General features: G+C 38.4%; 1 protein-coding gene across 1 annotated transcript in view; it reads left to right on the top strand.

Annotated features, from left to right (window-relative positions):
• Positions 1-21,129, top strand: part of LRP5 (LDL receptor related protein 5) — a 137,435-nt gene extending 116,306 nt beyond the window's left edge. The window contains exons 16-23 of the mRNA XM_027642140.1: positions 894-1,103; positions 3,336-3,461; positions 6,189-6,425; positions 6,938-7,048; positions 9,653-9,889; positions 12,039-12,178; positions 15,010-15,107; positions 15,681-21,129. Coding sequence (XP_027497941.1) covers positions 894-1,103; positions 3,336-3,461; positions 6,189-6,425; positions 6,938-7,048; positions 9,653-9,889; positions 12,039-12,178; positions 15,010-15,107; positions 15,681-15,942 — 1,421 coding nt within the window. The 3' untranslated portion in view covers positions 15,943-21,129. The remainder of the gene's footprint in view (positions 1-893; positions 1,104-3,335; positions 3,462-6,188; positions 6,426-6,937; positions 7,049-9,652; positions 9,890-12,038; positions 12,179-15,009; positions 15,108-15,680) is intronic.
• Positions 21,130-22,157: the final 1,028 nt, after the last annotated feature.

Below are 22,157 nucleotides of genomic sequence, written 5' to 3'. Positions count from 1 at the left end.
TCCAGTTATATAGGCATACATAGGGTCAAAATGGTTTCTGTGAATTAATAGAATAATTTGGAATCTCTTGTTCGCCCCAGAAAATCATAACAAAAACAATTAAATGCCAGTAAGTGTAGTGTATCATGCAGTTTAAGACTACAAATAATTAAAGTAAAAAGCAGTAATAAATGCATTTTTACTTGACCTGACTTTTACACATTGGCTTAGAGCATATTTTTACATATTTCTGTAAAGCAGAAAACCTGAACATTTTATATTGTTCCTATTTAAGAGCATACTGAGTTAGAGTTTGGGTTTTCTGGTTGGTTACTGAATAAAAAGGAGAAGGTGAAGAAAGAAGTGTGGCTGGTAGAATATGAGCTTTTGAGTTGTGATCATGTGTCTGTGGTTGTCACATAACCTATGACGAGGCTCTTGCTTTGCATGAGGGGTGTGTTTTATTTGAGTAATGGCACTAATTGGTTGTATTTCACTCTTTCTTGTAGATTCCAACAAAATTAACTGCTCAGTGTGTGAATGTATTGTAAAAATTTTGGCCTAAGAGTTGAGCCTGTATCAGCTTTTAGGGATGGCCCACAGTTGCACATAACAGAACACGTCAGCGTGAGGCTGATCGTGGCTGGCTGAACAGCCATGCAAGGATGAGCTGTGTTTTGTGTTGTATCTGCTTGCCCTCATGACTTGGCAGCTGGTTGCATTTACCTCAGATGAGACTGAACAAGCAGAACTTTAGTCTGCATAGACAAATGAAGGCAATGACCTTATAGCTAACTATTTGAAAGGTTTGGTTTGGTTTTGGTTGGGTTGTTATTTTGTGATTTTTTTTTTTTTAAAGAAATTACTTAAAAGTCAACTGGTGTAAAACTGGCCTTTGTTTTTGTTGATCTTAGGTGCTAACCGTGTGACCCTAGAGGACTCCAACATCCTTCAGCCCATGGGACTCACTGTGCTGGGGAATCACTTGTATTGGATTGATCGTCAGCAACAAATGATTGAGAGAGTGGAGAAAGTGAATGGGTACAAAAGGACTAGAATTCAAGGCCGGATTGCTCACCTAACAGGCATTCATGCTGTGGAAGAGCTTGATATGGAAGAATTCTGTGAGTTTATTTCAGTATTTGATGTGTCTCTGTCTTGGTCGTTGTCTCTCAAAATCCTCATCCACCTGAATATTTTAATAATGTTGCCTAGTGGGCTTCTAGTAAGCCATGGAGTGCTTTCATCTTGTCCAGTCGGGATTCTAGAAGAGGAGGAGGAACAAGTTCCTTGTTCTTGTTGAGAGGAGTATTGCTGCACAGCTAGAATACGTGACATCGTAGCACTTAGTTACAGTCTAAAAGCTAATTATAATTATGGTTGTTAATTTTGTAAGTACCAAGTAATAAGTCTTGGAAAAACCTGTTATAAGAGACAAAAGGATTGTACTTGCCTTTTCTCCAGGGGTTTCAGACTCCTGTGTAAAGTATGACTGGTTTGACTCGGCACAATGGATGATGTAAAAAGCCTCCAGCGAGGGAGGGAGAATGGGAAGGAAACTCCTACGGTGAATTGTACCGTGGATGTAGAATTTCCCAACAGAGGTGGAACATTTTAGGTGCTCCCTTCTGAAAGGGGTCATGCATGCAGGATGGTTCTTTTTCTGGATTAGTAGTCCAAGTTACTGTGGTCTGAGGGAGAGTACAGAAACCTCTTAAAGTAGTCAGTCCTCAAAGTGACAACCTACAGCTCCTCCTGCTTAACAGGAATATAAAAGAATCACAAACAAAATGTGGGAGGAAGAGGTCTCTTTCAACTTGGTTGCCTGTGATGAGTTGTCTTATATAGGGAGTGTACATTTGTGTATAGTGCTTCAATTTTCAGAGGAAATTATTCCATTTCACAACAAACACTGTGTCACATACATTACTGTCTGTAATGGCTGAAATTACCTGAACTTGCATATGTGGGTAAGCTGTTACAAATAAGGTAGTGTAAATATTTCAACTGTCGTAGATTCTATGTGCTAATCATGACCCAGATGTTCTTTCTTTCGCAATACTCAGTTTTTCTTCTTCTGTGCCATTTCTCATGATTTTTGTATATTTCAGAAGTATTACTGAATGAAGCAAGAATTTTTTTCTTTAATTCTCAATACTCTTTAAAAAAGAGTTTTACTTTTACCTCATGTGTTCATTTAAAATGAGGATTTTTGGTTTGGGGTTTTTTTTTAATGGTAAAGGAATCCTGTTTTGCAGCTGAAAACTCTTCTATGTAGGTATTTTCTTTTGCAACAGGGGAGTAAAAATACATATGCACATGTAAGTGTACATGCATGCACTTCTTCTGTGAGCAAGTCATGAATCAAACACTGTTTTAAATTAATAAGTGTAGGTGAAAGCAGGTTGCTGAGAAGCCTGGACAGATGCAAAACAACTTCGGCAGAGAAATTATGTTATCTATACTGTTTCTTCCCCATGGAAATTCTTAGCAGTAGTAAAGAATGCATTGTTCAGCATCATCACAAATAACACAGGGTATCACCTCACAGATTGCTCCAGCAGATGCTCAGCTGTCAGCCTGAATAAGCAGGCAAGAGACTGGGTCTCTTTGTACTCTGTTGGGCTGGGGTTGTCAGACAGTGACCTCCCTTCTCTGTGCCTGTTTCTTATCCACCTAATGTTCATTTAAAATGATTCTATCAGGAGCTCTCATGTGCCCAGTGCTTCTGGGTAACTGATTGGGAACACAACCATGTAGCTTCCTATCTTTAAAATAATAAACTATGTGTGCCTATATTGCAGTTTTTTGAGTTGCAGGGAAGTTGAGGCACTGCATATTAAAGGAGAGTTGCTGGTGGGTTTAGGAGTTGCATTCTGCAGTGACTTATGTTAATTCTTGATGCCCACCCTAGAAATGCAGGTGGAATGTCTAGGTACGATGTAAATGCAGCCTTCTCAAATCTGCCTTTTCATTTCTCTTCACCTCAGCTCTCAAATTCTTTCCAAAAGTCCTTTAGAGGTCAACATATCATAGAATCATAGAATGATTTGGTTTGGAAGGGACTTTGTAAAGGTCATCTAGTTCCGACCCCCCTGCAATGGGCAAGGACATCTTCAACTCGATCAGGTTGCTCATATCACTATGAGTTGAAGAAATGGAGTCTTTATGAAGTAGTAGATCAGCTTTTGAGCAGTGAACTGAAAAATCCTGCATTTATCTTTCTAATAATTTCTAGTAAAATCTTGGTTACTCAAACAGAAGTGATTTTTGTGTGGTTTTTGATTTTCCCCAAGCTAGGAATAGTTATAATTTCTTTTATGCTATGTAATATTCTTTTCTGTGTGTTTCACCAGCTGTGCATCCATGCTCCCGTGACAATGGTGGATGTTCACACATCTGCATTGCCAAAGGAGATGGAACTCCAAGATGTTCATGCCCCGAGCACCTTGTGCTTCTACAGAATCTCTTAACATGTGGAGGTGAGCTATATTTTAGTGCTGCTAATCAATTTGTATCAAAAATATGGGAGTTGATTTTTGCATTCCTATCCAAAATGTGAATTTACATGCAGTTTTCCTATACGTGTTGTGTTGCCTCTTGTTAAGTTACCTTTGATTCTCCTACCAGCTGTTTTCTACTTCAGGTTTTGGGAATATGTGACTTTTCATTGTGAGCACAATATTCTTGTTTGACCTTAAAATACTTTTATCTTCTACTGAGATTTTTATAATTGTATGATGTGACAGGTTTGTACTTAAGTAAGTGCTTATAAGATGATGTTGCCTCAACCCATGATGACCTAGCAGCAGAAACTGTGCATATGATTCCCACAGTATGATACTTCAGTCTTTCAAATTAATTTGGCTGCATAACACAAAACACTGTACTAACTAGTTCTAAAATGTAGGCTCCATTGCAATTCTTTTTAATTAGGATAGCTCTCCTCTTTCCACATGGTAGACATTTCCTCTAGCTTTCCATTTCACAATCTCAGGATTTTTGAAAATTGTTAACATTACACTTGCAGGGGGGATTCAAAACAAAACAAAACATTGTTTCTTTTTGGGAGGCATTAAATCTTAAATCATTTGGCTCTGTTGGTCCTCTTGACTTCTTTCCATGTATTTATTTTGCTGTGGATTTCATTTTCTGGCTGAACTCTGACCTCTCATGGGACAGTTATTTCCATGATAAACTGTTTTCTTTCCCATGACCACAACACACCATGTGGTTTTGGACTAGTGGTGGTTACATAGGGGAGGCAGGGCAGATCAATCTAATTATACTTCTTGCTGTAGTGTTGTTGCACAACAAGGCCAGCAAGAGACTATTACATTCCACCCCTTTGTATCTTCAGCTATAAATCTAAAAATTCAAGGACCTCCATTTCAGTGTCTGTTTTTTTTTATTCTAATCATTCACTAAGCCTGCAACAACTTTTTAGCCTGTTTTGTCTGCCCTAGTAACAGCCAGTAGCCAGTGTTTCAAAATAACTTAGCTTTTTGGCTGGAGAACATTTGTCCATGTACTCTTATGAATACTTTTGTCATGTTTTTAAATGTAAGCTTGTGCTTGCCAAGTATAACCATAATGCAACATTAAATGTGGATGCAGAAGTAGTAATCTGTCTGTTGAATTACCTAAACAGCACACTCATATCAAAATTTAATTCAAGAATTATCTTAATATGTGTATCCTGCATCTTTATGTTACCTACAGCCATCAGGCTATATTTGTAGTTCTTATATTGCTACTCCAAATAATCATAAATGACGAACTTAAAAAATTGTAATTTTTTTCAAAAACCAAGAACGTTTGTATTTTTACTTGCGTTTTGTTTTTCAAGCTCTTGATTATACTTGAGTCTTGTTCTTGAGCATTTCTCCCTAATGAAGGAAGGACACCAGCACTTCAAAAATTGCTTGCATGTAAATGCATAATTCTAGCATTTTTAACACTACCCTCAGAAGTAAAAATACTCATACAAAAGTCTTGCCATTGGTTACATCTAAGAAACTTTCTTTATGGTGTGTTCTTTGTCAAGTCCATTCTTGACCCTGAATCTTAACAAAAGCTCATTGGGTTTTCAGAGGAGTGCTGCCATTCGGTGTCAGAGCACATGTCCATCTTGCTCATATTGTTGTCACAGAGAGGGTATGATGTGGTACTTTGTTAATCCAAGTGGTAAAGCATCTACTTAGAGCATTGTTGGCAACAGCAGCTGTGGGACTAGTGACTGCCTCTGTTAACTGCTTCAGTTACATCACAGGGTTTGGACCCAGCGACTTTTGAAAGCAGTGGAAGTGTGTCTGTTTGCAGCAGGGGTATATTTTGAGATGTCCCTCTCATTTTTACCATAAACACTTGCTACTGAGACACAACTGAATGACTTATACATTGTCTATTTCTTTCATTGATACTAAGGGTGAAAAAGTGTGTGCTAACTTGCTGTACATAAGAATCTTGAGTGTTTTTTGCAATAGATTCTTGATCTGCATTATCTTTACCTTCTGACATTCTGAAGAAAGTAACTATGAATGCCTTACTACAGCATAATCGTTGCTAATCAGCATAATCTCTGTGTGGGGTTGTAGCTGCTGCTTAAAGCTGTCAGTGCATGATTGCACCTTAAGCTTAACAATATAGATGTGGAATGGAGTGATACCAGGATCTTGGGGTCCTCAAAAAGTCAAATTTGAAGGAAGTCTCAGCTTTGTTAGGTCTAACAAACATAAAATTGGCTGTGCACAAGTTCCAGTGTTCTGTCTTTGCAGTGAAAGAATATAAGATTAGATCTGCTCCTTAGACTACTCTCTTAACCTCCACTGACCTGCTGCTCAGAGACTTTCCAGCAAGAGGACTTAGCTTAATGTGTAACAGTCCTTTACATATATATTTTTATCCATTTATATTTTTCAATTCATATCTGACTCAGGAATTTGTTTGTGGAGAAACCACAGGAAAAAAAGAGAAACAGATATTGAGCAAGTAGATATTATATGGTTTAGGTGTATTCCTTGCCAATTAACCCAGTGTGTCAGGTTTTTTGATGAAGAATTGGCCCAGGCTAATATAATTGCAGGGATTAGAATTGTTTAGATTGTGGTGTGCAATCAGAAATTGAGTATTCATTTGAATTTATGTCACACTTTGTTGTAAGGGATAAATTTGAATATACAAATATGATTTGTTTTCTTTTTCTACAGAACCTCCAACTTGCTCCCCAGACCAGTTTACCTGTGCAACTGGAGAGATTGACTGTATCCCAATGGCATGGCGGTGTGATGGATTTCCTGAGTGTGATGACCAGAGTGATGAAGACAGTTGCCCCATATGCTCTGCATCCCAGTTCCAGTGTGAGAAGGGACAGTGTATTGATGCACACTTGCGATGTAATGGAGAAATTGACTGTCAAGATAAATCTGATGAAGCAGATTGTGATAGTAAGATTAGTTTTCCTGAACTCGTGGTTCTAACATAAGCATTCATTTGGGATTCTAACTGTTTTTGAAATATATAGATACAAGTCCTTTTTGCTGAGATATAGATTCCTGAAAAAAGATAAGAAATTCAGCAGTTATTTTGCAAAGTTTTATACAGGTCTACGTAAGATAGTATGGACTGCATAAGGTTTTATAATATGTCAAGTTACTACATTTTGTTAACATGTCAGTTCATCAGCTACACTTTGTTAGTTATTGAAAGACATTCTTGCTGATTTGATCTCAGTTTTGCCTCAACAGGACTGGTTTGATAAAGATAGGGATTATTGGGATCAGATTCAGAGATATGCAGACTTGCAATTTTCCTACAGCAGCAAAGCAGGTGTTCTGGTGCCCACCCGATCGTAATATAAAATGCACTGTGCCTTCATGTCTCACTTATTTCTGTTTTCTTAAGACACTGAAATGCTCCCAATGCTATCAGTACTAATCTTTTCTTTCTTTCTGTGCAGCAATTTGTCTACCCAATCAGTTCCGATGCGCAAGTGGCCAGTGCATCCTCCTGAAGCAACAGTGTGACTCCTTTCCAGATTGTATTGATGGTTCTGATGAGCTTATGTGTGGTGAGATGTCTTCTCTTGAGATTTGAGTGTTGTGTTCAGTCATAATGTCCTACATCTCTATGCAGAGTCCTGGTCTTTGCAGAGTAATATTCTTTCAGGGAAGCCTAGTGAATCAACACTACCTTCTTTAGATGGGTCTTTAGATCTGTACTTAGGGGAACTTGATTCATCTGTACTCAGTACCTTGGACTTTGCAGAGCTGCTGCTAAGCTTGGGGTGGCTTTTAAAGATGTGCAGCCCTATCCACTGCAATTACAGGGTCAAGCTAGAGGTTAATTATTTGGAGAAACTAGCATGCAATGAACAGTGTCCACAAGAGACCACAAATCAGTCTCTTAAAGTGGAGGTGGGAAAAGAATGTAAGGAGAGACCTTGAGTTTTCTGGGGAAAAATGTTAACTTTGAATTCTCACGGCAGTAGGTATGTGCAAGTTACAGACACGCTGATGGTAGTTGCTGTAATAGTCCTTAGACAGTCTGTTATTTTGCAGTTCCAAGTGGACAGTAAAATTCACTTGCTTGTGGCTTTCTTGCAGTTTCCATCTTTTTGCACTGCTGGGGTGACTAATGCATGAAGTTTTCAGATAACAGGACAGATAAAGGGAGCATTTAGTAGCGCACAAGTGGTTTAGCAAAATATTTGAAACATAGCATTTTAGAATAAAAGCAAATACATCTGTCTGTGGTTCATGATGAACAGGGTTTGTGTAGAGAAATGCTGCGCTTATGTTGCCTATAGGACCAACCTTAGCTGATTGTGAAGGTTTTAACATCTTAAGAGTCTTGTCGGATTTTGAAGCACCATGTGCCAGAAGCTGTGCCACTGCTGAGATGAGAGGAGGAGTCACCAGGTTTGGTCCAGGGCAACCTTGGTTTTTCCTTCCATCTTCATGGTGGGTACTACAAGGAAAAGTATATTTCATGGATAAGAGTGGTGAAAAGAGCCCAAGTGGTGAATAGAAACAAAGGCTAAAAGAATGGAGACAAAAGGTTTGGGAAATTTCAGACTGAACCTGCTTCTCCCCCATCTTCCATTTACCTCTCAGCTTTCACCTAGTTACCCTAATTCCCTGGGTAATACAAAGTCACTTCTTCCTTTTTTTTTTTTAAGTTTCTTTGTGCACTTGGCAAACTTTAGTGCTGCAGTTTTAATACAGCTGTTTCCTGTTTGCACTTTGGGTCCAGTCCTTCAATTAGATCTTAAATGATTTAAATGTGTCTTTATGTAGACATAAAATTGTCTCTTCTGGAGTCTCATTGTGGAACAGAGCATTCTGTGGTTTCCCACTTGACTGAGGGAAAGAACTCAAGTAGGGAATAAAAAGGATTGCTACCTCCTAGATAAGGATCTTGTATTCAAAAGAAGCTAAGTTTAACCAAAATTAGATTTGTGTGTTTTAAAATAGCTTATTTGGGAACATGTTTTCATTTTGGCTTTGTTTTTTTCTGGTGTCACAGCTGAACTAATCTGACTTTTTGAAAGTTAGGACCCTAGCTGACATAAAAGCTGTAATGTACTAATAAGTGTGAAAAGAGATAAAGATTTTAGGATAGCAATGAGTTCTTGATGCTGAGCTGTTAAGAGTTTATTTGTATTTCCTTTATATTCCTTCTCAAATTTCAGTTGTTTTTCGTTCCCTTCCACTGCAGTGGAAAACAGAACCACTGGAGAAAAATTTTGTGAAGGGAAGTTTTGAATCTTATATAAACCCTTTCACTCTTACAACTTCATTAAGTGGGGGGGGGGGATCTATAGCTTAAACTGAGAACGTAAAATTGATAGGCTTTTGACAAGTTTATTTTTATTTTTTCATTTTTTGAATATATCTATTTATGGGAATCACATGGAAAAAATCACTTTCCCTGAAGAACATTGCATATTTGAAAAACAGAGGTGTGATGTTTATCTGACAAGAATTTTTAATGTGTTACCCATAATCAGGGAGAGATACGATGTGTAGCTCATCTCAAATACTGCAGCACTTTTTATTTTTTAGCACTGGGCTATAATGGGGGGGGGAAATAACAAGTATTTGAGATACTCTGGATTGTGTTTTCCTTACAGTTTGGAAGGTGGGTTTTTTTGAAAGCAAGTCATATTTTAGGAAGGAAAAGTATTCTGGTTTAAGACCTATATTAGCTAGGAAGAGATCCACTGCTTAATACATATGGTAGCTTCCCTACTGGTAAAGTTTCAAATTTTTTTAAATGTCATTGCTAGTCCAAATGGCTTTTGAGAGAGCAGATTCCTGACTAAGGACTTAAGAAGCATCCTGTATCTTTGACCCATAGTCTTTGGAGGGAGGGAAAGAAAAGGAAACTTTATAGGTTATTGTTATATCAGGATGACAGGTAATCCTGTTACAAGATTAATTGCTAGACAAAAAGGAGAGTACTTTGCTCATACTGCTTTATGGAGGGGGGAAGGAAACATGAAGTCTTTTGCATTGAGTCAGAATATATGCCTGAATGTGATGCAGATACTTTTAAAGACACTGTGTGAATGGCTCTGAGCTGATTTGCTGCATGAGCTCCAGGACAGCAGCATATATACTGCTCCATGTTTAATGACTGACCTCCTTTGTTTTTTTTCTCCTCTTTGCAGAAAAATCAAAGCCAGCCTCAGATGAGTCACAGCCACACAGTAGTGCCATCGGTCCTGTCATTGGTATAATACTGTCACTTTTTGTCATGGGAGGAATGTACTTTGTTTGCCAGCGAGTGGTGTGTCAGCGCTATGCTGGGCCCAACAGTCCTTTTCCACATGAGTATGTCAGTGGCACCCCTCATGTCCCTCTTAATTTTATTGCTCCGGGAAGTTCTCAGCACGGCACTTTTACTGGTAAGGATGCTAAGGACCTTGCATTTAACCAGCACCATTACATTGTCTGGATTTCGAGTTTTACAGATCATTAACAGTGCCAGCTGTTGGGTTTTCAAAGAACAGAAATTAGATGTTGATCTGCTCATGGTTTTTGGATATGCAATATTGGAAACTAAGAATGCATGTGTCATTCAGTGTCCTAGTGTGAGCTCTGTGGAATTGTGCTTTGTGTCTTGTGCTCAGATGTCCTTCTGTTTGTCCTGTCCATCAGAGTTCTTTACACAGTTGTGTCCTGTCTGCTTAGGATGGGTAAATTAATCTGCAGTGGAAAGAAGAGGAGTAAAGAAGTGAAGCAGCTTAGTTTACTGTAGCAGTTTAGCTTACTGTAATATCAAAAAAGTAGGAGATAAACCTCCCCCACCAAATGTACAACAGCAAATGTGGAAGAACACAAGGAGTCTGGGTGGGGTTTTGTAGTCTGGCTGCTCATTGCCTGATGTGTAATGAAAACATCCCCTTTGGTTTAGCCTATCTCTGAGACAGCTTTGCTGTTTGCTTTTGGACAAAGTATTTATTCTCTCTCTGTCTCAGTCCTACATCTGTAAAACTGCAAAGCTTCTCTACCTTTCAAAGGATTGAAAGCATCCATTTGGGGAAGTGCATGCAGCTATGATGCTGACATTTTGAGAACTTGAAGTATAAATAAAAGCTCAGGACATTCAGAAAACAATCCAGAAACACTTAAATGATGTCCCTCATTATTTTACAAATGTAAAATATATTTTGCATAGAGGAAATAGCAAATTCTTAACTACAAAGCCATGAGAAGGAAGAATATCTCTTCATATTTTTCAGGAAGATGGAAAGTAAATATTCACCTGTAAACCTGCCAGGCAAAAAATCCATAGTTCGGAGTGCCTGCAATCTGCTTTTCATGTCAGCTGAAAATCAGATAGATGATAAATACAAATGAAAAGATGTGGCACTTCATATTAAACAGGCTTTTGAGATGTGCTAATTGTTGTTTTCTTCTGGCCATAGCTTTGAAGATAGCCAGATACAACTTAGGTTTAGCCTTTTTTGGACTTCAGTGGTGTGGTCAGCTATTCCTGCTTAACTTATGCTACTACGGTTATCAAGAGGGTTTTGTGGTAGGAAATAAAATTAGAGGATGAAATCATTGCAGGTGAAATCTTTGCAAGGATGCTTTAGATTGCACTTCACACTATAAAGCTTTTTTAATTAAAGCAAGTATCAGTGGTTTTTGTCTGTGCTTCTGTAGGTGCTAAACCAAGCTGTCATTCTGATTCTCATTCATATTTGTGAGGGTTTTTTTAATCCATATTGCTGTGACAAGTTACAATAGCTGAAAATATTACTATTTATGTTATTTCTAAAGAAAACACATAGGTTCATAATAGCATGGCATTTCCAAGAAAGATGTATAGTCATGAATGATGGTTACAAATAGATGACTCTGATTGTAATAAATATTTCCTGCATCTGAGAAAAATTCTAAAAGGTTCCAAACTAAACTCTTCCATTAGGACTGAATAGTCTGACAGGAAGAAGCTGAAAATGAATTGTCTGAATTAAGTGTACATTTGAGTAAAACAGATCACAGAATGTTCTCTTCCCTTTTCCTGTAATCCAGATTTCCTTCCTTTTGTCTCTGATGATTTTCAATTTTAGCTGTGATTATTTTCAATAAAAATAGTTGGGTTTTTCAGTTTTTCATGTACTTGAAATTGAATTTCTTGAGATGGAAATGAAAACTCTGAAGGACTCTAGCTTGTTTTCCTTGGGCATTGTATGGTACTTTTTTTTGCAAATGCCTAAGTTTGTTTAATTGGAAAATTTCGTAGTTTACAATTTGGGTGAAAAGTTTGAATCAACTGTTCTGGAGATTCCTTTCTCATCAGGGTGAGAGTAGATTGTGAAAAGTTCAGTGCTTCAGTGAGACAATAGGTGGTCTGAGGGTGGGATGTTTTCTTTACAAAAAGTGTTTTTCATGGTAATCCTGAAGTTTTTACATAAAACACTCTTCCTAAAGTGACAACCATTATCATTGCACGGGTTTGCAAAGCTGTGGATTTGTTTCATGTTTTGCATTGGTAAATCAAATTGTGGTTTATCTAACCTTGTTTTCCTGTCTGTTTCAAAACAGGCATCTCTTGTGGAAAGTCCATGATTAGCTCCATGAGTCTCATGGGAGGAAGCAGTGGTGCCCCACTGTATGACAGAAACCATGTTACTGGAGCCTCTTCAAGTAGCTCATCCAGCACTAAAGCCACTTTCTACCCACAGGTATGTCTTGAAAGTGTACTTGTGAGTTAGGTATCTCCTCCTTCTGAAGAAAGGAAAGATGAAAATTTGTGCTACCAAATAGAATGTTAAGAACTGTTATTCTTGGGTGTTACAGTTTATGATATAGAGGCTCAGTTCAACACTCAATGAACTTCACAAAAGGGCTTTGTTGTAGTCCATCAGGATTATACAGTGTTTTATGGTGTCTAAAATGTTTTGGTATTAGAATGATACTCAGCTGTTTTTTTCCTGGACATTGCTGTTCTTCCCTTGGAGATGCCACCTCCTTTGTTCTTTGTAAAGTCTGATGTCAGTGGCCCAGTGACATTTTGCACTGCATAATGCTGCAGGCACACATGGAATAATAAGGCAAACAAGACGCAACAGGACTGGAATGCAAACGCATGTGAAATAAGCTTGACTGGCTGTTTAGATAAAGTGTCAATTGTTCATTCAGAAAACCAAGTGCATACACTGAGGGAAAACACTGGTACAGCAGTGTAAAGCAGAAATTGTTTTGCTTGCATTTTTTTGCTACAAAAATTTAGCTCAATTTCTGGCTTTTAAGTGTTGGAAGTGATGGAATTTTAGTCACCATATCACATTTTCATGAATTCAAAGATGTATAGCAAGAATGGAAATTCTGTATGAATACATAGGAGAGGTACAAAAAGGTTACTGTTTGCCAGCATTTTGTCATGACAGTTTTTTTCCTTAGTGTTCCTGAGCAATACATTCGCTCTTACAGTCACACAAGCTGCCAGAGATGATCTGCCAGCTATGCAGGTGATTTTTCAGAAGTATTGAATTAGGAGCCCACATGAATGTGTGGGTATACTTGCATTTGTGTTTACTTGTAAACTATTATGCTATATGTGGGCATTTTCATTGATAGTGTTTCAGCAAGTGACAAAGGTGCTCTCTATCCCCCTTAAGAAGGACAAAGATGGAAAAGAGAGGCTTGTGAGCTTATCTGTTGATAAGGTAAAATTAGTTACTTACTTCTTGCATTGCCTTCTCTGTGAAGCCATCAAGAAGCTAGTCACAGCTAGTAGACATTTGGAACTCAGCAGCCCTTCTAATTTAGCCTGTCTCATGCTTCAGCAGTGTCTCTCTAACAAACTGAACAATTTCATGCTAGTACCCGATTGAACTGTCAGTGCCACACTAAAAAGGATGAACAGAAAAAACACTTACTTAAATAAAGCCTGAAAGAGAAAAGAAGCCCAAGAGCTGATCTGCCTGTGTGATTCTGTCTGTGTTGGCCAAAAGATCGACTGTTCCGTTTGATTTTTGGCCTAAGCTAATCTGACTGTTGCTGGGAATTCTTCTCCCATGCTTTCCACTCTGGGCTATGTCAGCCAGGGCCTTCAAGGGATGATATCAACCTTTCCTTTATGAAAGGCATGCTGGATTCTTAGAAGGAAGCTAAAGTTACATTAAAGTTACTGCTTAATCCAAATGGTGTGGTGAGTTCTGCCTGGTAGCTGATTACCCAGCTTTATGTTAATAATCAAAAGGACAGATCTGAGGACCTAGTTGTCTTGGCTTTTTCGTTTTGTTTTTTGCACATCTTTGTGTTAATGAGAGATGCTTCAGTGAATAGAGCCTGGAAAAGAATCAATGAAGTTATGCCAGTTTATATACATGTGAACCTGGCCACAGGCATCCTGGCTGACATGGTTTGCTGTATTTAATCTCAACACGAAGTGATATTGGTGCAGCTCAGGGTTTTATTAGGAGCAAATCCGAAAGTAGCATGCAGTGCTCCTCCAAGGAAGAGGATTTCTGGAAGATACTCTTGGAGCACTTACTCATTATTCCCCACACCTGGCAACAAGCTTGTCTCCTTTCACATGAATCTGGATGCAGGGCTTGTCAGTATTAGTAACAATGGGCTCAACTCAATGGTCAGGAATCATTTTGCTGCACAGTGAAGACGGAAACAATGATCTCCACTCCAGTGATTTTAGAGTATTATGATGGAAGAAAAGCAGAGATAGAGGAAGGATGGTGACTGTGGCAGGCCATGATTTGGCAGAATGCCCAGGACAGGCAGTGTACAAGATGGTCACATCAGTATGTGTGACAGCAATGGTGCAATTTTCCACACTGGAAGGGGTGAAGAAGCATTCTTCTTGGGTTTAGGCCAATGGTCTGCTGGCCATGTCAGGGGTTCTGCTTCCTGCTAGAGGAAGAAGCCTAAATTATTCTGAATCATGCTAAACTTTTTTTCTCATGTGAAGGTTACCAGCAACCAGGTATATGCACACATAGGCAGGCTATAATTATATTTTAGCTCATAGGCTTTTTGCACTGTGAACGGTGCCAAAATGATACGTTTACAGAACAGCAGTAAAAATGAAACATTCAGGGAAGGGTGGAGTTGTATTATTACAGTAAAGGAACTTGGCTTCCTGACCCTATGACTGGGGTATGTTTAGGGGGCTGGGAGTGAAACATACTTTTTTTCCCATTAGCATCTGCTGAGGATGCTACCAGTCCTTATGTCCAAGTAAGTGCACTGAGATTCAGCAAAATTGGGTCTAATTTCCAGCTTTACTCCAGCCTTCCAGCGTAATAACGGATATGGCAAAGAAGAAAGTACCCTGTACTTTGAGAACTTTGAAGGTCTGCACTGTACCTAAGTATAAAGTAAAGCCTTGTAATGAACTCTGATCTTTAAAAATGCATTAACCCATCCAAGCAGCAAGGAGAGGAAACTAGAATAAGGATGAGTGACAGGGTCAAGGCATAAATAATATTTTCAAACTAAATAAAGTTGTATAATTAACCCAAAATTTCACACTTCTTTTTCTTCTTCTTCCTAGATCTTGAACCCACCTCCTTCCCCAGCTACTGATCGCTCCCTGTATAATGCAGAGATGTTTTATTCCTCAAACATTCCTTCAAACACAAGATCATACAGGTAAAGTTTAGATAAAAAGGTTTACCAAATTTTCTATTGATCTGCCTTTAGTTTTAGATCCTAAGTAATATGTTCTTGTTCAGACATGACTTTCTTTAAAAAATCCTTTTCCTCTTAATAAATGACCATTCATATTATGTATGTTATATTGCTGTGCAACAGTCACTGACCATCCTGTATAGAGAAGGTTGGTGTTCTCTGTCCATTTCTTCAAGCTTTTCTTAAAACTCTTTGATAAGTCTTGAGGATAAGCCTGAATATATATATATAAAAATATAAATAAGCCTGTTTCTTAGTGACTGGGCTAAATGGTCATGGTGGTCTCCTCAGGCAGATTGGGGGCTGGAAGAATGTGCTGCTGGCTGAGGATACTTATACCATTCAAATTTAACACAGTTCAGATACTTCCTGTTGGATTGCTCTGAAAGCCTGAATTAAGGCTCACATAGTATTAGTGAGCAGGCATCTTGACTGAACACACAGAGCTGTTCATTTTCAATCTCTTTTTTTTTTCCTCAGATTGCAACTAATGCATGTGCTTTATTTTCTTTTCTTTTTCTTTTTTTTTTGCAGGCCGTACCTTATACGAGGGATAGCTCCACCCACAACCCCGTGCAGCACTGATGTTTGTGACAGTGACTATACTACCAGTCGATGGAAGGCCAACAAATACTATATAGATTTAAATTCAGACTCAGATCCTTATCCCCCTCCGCCCACACCTCGCAGTCAGTACATGTCGGCAGAAGAAAGTTGCCCTCCGTCTCCTGCCACGGAACGAAGCTATTTTCACCTCTATCCCCCTCCACCCTCTCCTTGTACAGACTCTTCATGACCTCAACAGAAGGAACTTTTCCTGTAAATATTTTAAAATATGAACAGATTTAAAATATATATTTTATGATTTAAAAATAAATCTGGGTGGGAATTAAACAAAACTAAATGTGAATAAAAATGGGTGGGAGGGATGGGGCTGTGAAAAATTGTACAGAGGAAGAATATTTATAAAATTGATTTTTTTAACTTAATTTCCATTCTTTTGTGCCATATTTGCCTTTTTGAAGTCATGTAACTGACTCGGTCTCCAAAGGATTTGGGGAGGGAATGTTGAGACTTTCTGCATTTTTAAGTCACCTTTTTACATGCAAAGTTTATGTAGTCCTTTTTATTAATGTGAAACAAGAAAACAAAGTGGCTTGTGAGAGGAGGAGGTGTCTAAAGAAAGATGCATGTTTATCTGTAGAGAAGTAATACACATTTAAGTACAATTAATGTCAATATCATCCCTTCACCACCACTGGGAGAAAACATGCATGATCACAGCCCTTAGATGCTCCTGTTTGCGAGTGAGCTGAATGCTTGCCAGCAGAACTTGTGTGCCAAGACCTGAATTTTAAACCTCCTTCTGCATTTGCTTAAGCATTGAACTGAAAGAACTCTTCTTTTGGCCAAAACCTTCCAGCTTAACTAAACCCACAGGCATCATGTCCTACCTCATGTCAGTACCACTCTGCACATGACCAATTCTGTAACTGATTTAAGTTAAATAAGATAACCAGTCCTAAAAACCTTTGTTTAGTTCTGATCAGTTCTCCACTTGTCTGGGTGAATGGTAGCAGAAGCAGTTGTATTGATCTGTGGGTGAGAGCAAAGGTCAAGTTTAAGGTGGTATTTAAGGGAAGAGAAACGCCCAATAAACTGCAGATTTGGTCAGACTCACCATTTTAAATGTAATCAAACCAAGCTCCTTCATCCTTCCTTGTGAAACTCTGATGACTGTCTGGGAAGAGGCTGAAATAGTCAGCTGGTTCTCAAAAGACAGTGCTAGTTCTCTTTTTCCCAGAAGTCCAGTAATCACTCTGCCAGGTCTCTGAGATATTCACCGGTGTTGATTTGATCAGAGAATTGCTTCATCTCTTAATGTCCATTTTCCAAGTGGAATTATCACTTGTACTCACATGAGGAAAGTTGTTTGAGTTTTAATCAGTGTTTGTAGAAAATGGTATCTGCATAGCTCAAATTAAAAATGCATTCGAACAGTTTAGTCATATTCCACAGAAATTTGCCACGTAATTCAGATTTAGAAATAGACAAAAAAAAAGAACAGAGGGAGAAAAGACAAATACTCGTTTACCCTTTGTGTTGAAATACAAAAGATGAACTCTAATACAAACTGTTGTAACCTAAGGACATCAAGATCAGCAAAGTGCTTGTGTTCCCAACTCCTAGCAAAAAAAATCACTTTGGGAATGGGGGAGCTAGGATCAGTCCCTTTCAAATTCAGAAGATAAATTGTTGCTTTGATTGCTCTTTTGCTGTAGCAAAAGGGATTGGTTTTTGTTATGGCACTTTATAAATTCAGCACTGGTAATGATAATGTGAGTGCGTCCTTGGGACATCTGAGGGAAGTTCTGAATATGCAAACTTGCACCTGTTTCTGCAGCTGCTGAATAACAGATGCGTTGGGCCTCTGACAGCTTTAATATTGACGGCAAAAATGAAAAGTTTTCTTGTTTGAACTTAAATTGTAACTTGGTTTTGGGTCTTTTTAGCAAGTTACTTGAGAGCACATCAGAGAAACCCTACAACTCTGGGAGAGAGGTCTTTGTTGTGGTGGTGGAAGGGCTGGGACCACAGTGTTCTGATCTAGTTTGTGTTTATTACTCCAGATCTGTTCTTCCTGTCTGTATAGTACAAGGATAGGATTTGTGCTGTCACTGACTGCTGTCAGTGAAGCTCTTAAAGTAGGTTTTACTATCTTATCACTAAATTTTTCCTTGAGAAATTAAGCACAAAGAAGATGTCCATGGTTTTTCATAGAGAAAAGTACAGAAAGGGAGAATACAGCACTGGAGTTTAAGAATGGATTCTTTCCTCATCCCCTATGAAGATTAGTAATTTTGTAGTATGCCATGATGGACAAGATCATAGTTTGTTCTTGGAGTGACTTGGTACATCTCTGAACTAGTGGTTTGGTGAAAAAAAGCAATTCTCACATGATCATGTTTCAATTAACTAAATTAGGAATATAGATGCACAGAATATTTTATGAACCACAACAGTCATATAAGAAGGTATTTGTTCTGCATTACAGCAGTTGGTAGTCCAATATCATCTCATATGTAATTTTCTGCATGATAACTATTCACTGTTTATAATGAATTCATTAGTTGTTTTGTGTTACAATTCTAGCTTAGAGAAATACCACATTAATTTTCCTGTATTCCTGTGATGACACTGGATGCAAAATTACTTCAATTTTTTTTTTCATTAAACCACTGATCTTTTTTAAGAGCCACAATTATAACAAGCATAACCACTTCATCTGAAGACTTGTATCCTATTACAAACCTTGGAATTGAGTCCAAGGAAATTATCATTCTTGCTGAAAGCTAAACTCTCTTAAAAGTCACATTCTTTTGGACCTTAAGTGTTCAGAAGGAAGGAAGCATTTGCTGAATGGGATAAATTAAGTGTACATTTTTATTTCAGTTGAACATTCATAGCCTCTTGCTGCTGATGTTTGCTGAGAAATTCCCTCCTCCGAGGCACCTGAAGTTTGGTGAACAGAATCTAAGCCCCATATTGCTCCATAATACTGACATTAAAAGCCTCTTCCAAAAAAGATTGTATACAAATTTAGCATCTTAACATTTAAATACTAAATACTAGATTTGATTGCTGTAGACTGCTGCTGCACTGTAGAGTGCAGTAGATTACTGCAGTCCTTATGTTAGAAAAGACGAGAAAGAAAATTTGAGTGACAGGAGTGACTTCTCTCCAGAAATAACTCCACTGTGTACTTAATGGTTTCTATCCTGTGAGCTTTCAGACTAAAACATAGAAAATAGGTGCTATTTTCTAGATCAGGATGAGAGAAAGAGTTGCAGGGAATTAGTGAATACTTATGACAAGTTGTAGCAGTTCAGGGATGAATGGGAAATATGGGAGGGGAAAGTTGTATTTTTGTAAGGTTTAAGCATAGTTTTATTAATGCAAAAGTTTTCTGTGAGAAAGTGGACTGAAATATTCTGAGAGTTCTACCCTAAGAACCTGCAGGAGGTGCATGTAATTTGACTACCTGTGTGAGCTTGTGAGTACTTGAATCAGTGTTTTCAACCACTATTTTCCAAGCCCGTTATGACTGCATATTAGCACTTGGAACAACTCACAGTGTGGTACAGAATGGTGTCTGCAGAGCAGCTAGTAATGGACAAATGATATGATTGACTCTGTTTACATTTAAAGGAGAGATGTCCTAGCAGAGAGCATCTTACCTGCCTTCCAGTGCGGTCAGGAAAGCAGCCACTTGGTCATCTTCTCTTTTGTGGAATTTGTCCTGTCTGCAGGGCAGGTGTAGCAGCAGTGTGGAGCTATAGGTAAATGGACAAGTAATCATCTTTGACAGTGAAGTATTCTTTAATTCCAAGGAAAGTTTTCTGTAAATTGTCACAGAATTATGGCTTGACTTTAGTTCAACTGGACTGGTCAACAGCTGCTGCACCTTTAAATTTGCAGTGGAGGTAATGAGTTTGTTCATTATTGCTGGATGAGTTTGAGGAAATGTCACGAGCACTATCCCAGCTGTTTTACTTAGACTTCTCCTGTCTGGACAGATCGCTAAAGAGCATTTAGTCTAAGATTAAGCTAAATCTGTATGTATGACAAATAATGTCTTCTTCAGGATAGCGTCAGTACAAAATGCTCCATGTCTAAAAATGAGATTGTGTCATTATCAGCATATTTTAAAGAGGAAGGCAAAAAAGAGTAGAAAAAATTATTTTGAAATAAAGGCTTTGATTTTCAGTAATAAACCTTCATTTCTGTGGTTTGCAAAGGGTGCAAGCACTTCCCTAAAAATTCTAATTCTTTTCAAAGTAACAAAAAAATGGTCTCTTCTTTCGATACTTGTTCTATACACTTAGGATGGGCTTTCTGGAAATCTCCAGGCCCATTTACCCTAGATCTGTTCTCCATCTGGTGTCTAGAAGGTCATATGCAAGATCTAGGACTCACCATATTCTCCCCATTTTATGCCAACTGGTGCCTCTTGGATTCTGGGTCTTTTGACATTCTGAAGCTCTGTACACAGCAGTGAAAAAAGATTTGGAAGCAGGAGTACTCAAGTGAGGGCTGGTCACGCTGGACTGATGTCATTCCTCCATTGTCTGCAGGGTCAGATCCCTCTGCTAGGGAGAGCTCTTGTGCTGCTCTTCATCGGAGCCTCTAAAGCATATTGTACTACTTTACAAGTGTGCAGAGTTAAACTTCACAAATGTTGTGTGTCCTTTTTGCTTCGAGCATTTTTGGAAGCAGATTTTTTATGTCAGTCATTTTGTTGGGGTTTATGTTAAGTCAGTCCAAATGAGTAGCTGTGCTTACAATTGTACCACAAGTGATATCCATTAATGTCAGGAAATGAAAACAGAAGGCAAGCATGTTCCCAATAATTAATAACACACAAGATTGCCTGGCACGGAGCCCTGAATTGGAAGTAACATATTTGCTCTTAACAGTGCTGAAGGGCATTTTGTAAACATCCATGCCTGGACAGAGCCTTAGACAAGCCACTGTCAAAGATGATAACTGTTTACAGATCAGTCATTTGGTTGTTTCTATGTTTGTTATGACTCCATTATGAATTATGAGTACAGTCTTCACTGTAAATTTGGCTCATTGGTAGAAGATTCACTGAAGGCTGAATCCTAAACTCTGAGAGGTGTCTGCTGTTTCTGCTGCTGTTCCCTTAGGTACTGCAATACTTTCTTATCATCATTATATGTAAAACTCCCCTTCTTCAGCTGTTGTAACTTTAGCTAAACAGCTTAGGAGATTTACTACATGTTAAAAGAAATACTAATATACATAGATATTTTCAATCCTGTCAGGTCTTCTACCTCTCCTCCTGAGAACACTCCAGTTTTTGTAAAGGGTATCTTCCTTTTAGTTGTTTATTTTGAGGTTGGCCAACTGTGCTGTGGGCCTTTTCACAGTGGATCATACCCCTGTAGGGAAAAAACTGGAAAAGGAAAACTTTATTTTAAATCAATGTTAAGCCTGCTGATAGGAATGATGGAAACCAGTCTGACGTGTCTTCTGCATCCCACAACAAAAGCCTTCGAAATGCGTTGTCGTGACACACTGACAGTGCTCCCAGCCACCTGTGACAGCAAGCTGCCACATCCTGGCTGTTCCCAGCATGAACCACAGCCCTTGTTGCAGCCCACCACTGGAGTCAGGGACTAGGTTCTCACCAGCCAACACAGAATCCTGGTGGATAGAAGACCACAATGGCTATTCCTAAATGGTCATTTTATATTGACAAAATACAGGCAGATAATGAGCTTAGAAGGACTTATCAGAGGAGAAAAGTGAGTTTGACAGCTACAGTGACAGACTGATTCACTGACATTGACACCTTTGAAAAGCAAGTACTCCCACTGATGCACCTCCCTGTAAATAAGAATAATGCTACTGTTGTGACAGCATTCCTGGGGTAGCTGTGTATGACAAAGGGAGCAATATTCCAGTTTGCTTTGTACCGAGATCCTGCAGTCTGTAAATAGGTGTAAATGGAATTCATCAGCCTGTGGAGATAAAACAAAAGCTCTTGAAAGCAGGAGAACTGCTTTGCTGTTGTACGGGAAATTTGGAGGGCATCATAAACAAAACTCTAACCTAGACCGCTTTCTTACTTACCTACTTGTATCGCAATTGCTGCTATTGTAAATGTACAGGAATATACAAAGAGTACCAAGAATTTTTATGATATAACCAACACATAATCTTTTTATATTTATATTAAAATGTGTATTCTGCAAACACCCTAATAATTACAGCTTTATTTGTGTATCATTTTGTAGCATTTGTTACCTCAAAAGACAACCAAACCCAATACTTCAGTGCCTTGTGTATTTTAAACAGATTAACGTATAAACTAGGGGGAGAAAAGTATATTGTGCTCCACTGGTTTTAACAGAGCTTTGTGTCATTGTTAGGGTTCTCTTCAGTTAAAATACATACAACCACAAGTTGCGGAACTAACTGAAA

The sequence above is a fragment of the Corapipo altera genome, unplaced genomic scaffold, assembly GCF_003945725.1.
Source record: "Corapipo altera isolate COAL_440 unplaced genomic scaffold, ASM394572v1 23b, whole genome shotgun sequence".
Classification (NCBI taxonomy): Eukaryota; Metazoa; Chordata; class Aves; order Passeriformes; family Pipridae; genus Corapipo; species Corapipo altera.
The sequence above is the reverse complement of the archived record's forward strand: the minus strand, read 5'-3'. Positions and strand labels throughout refer to the sequence as shown.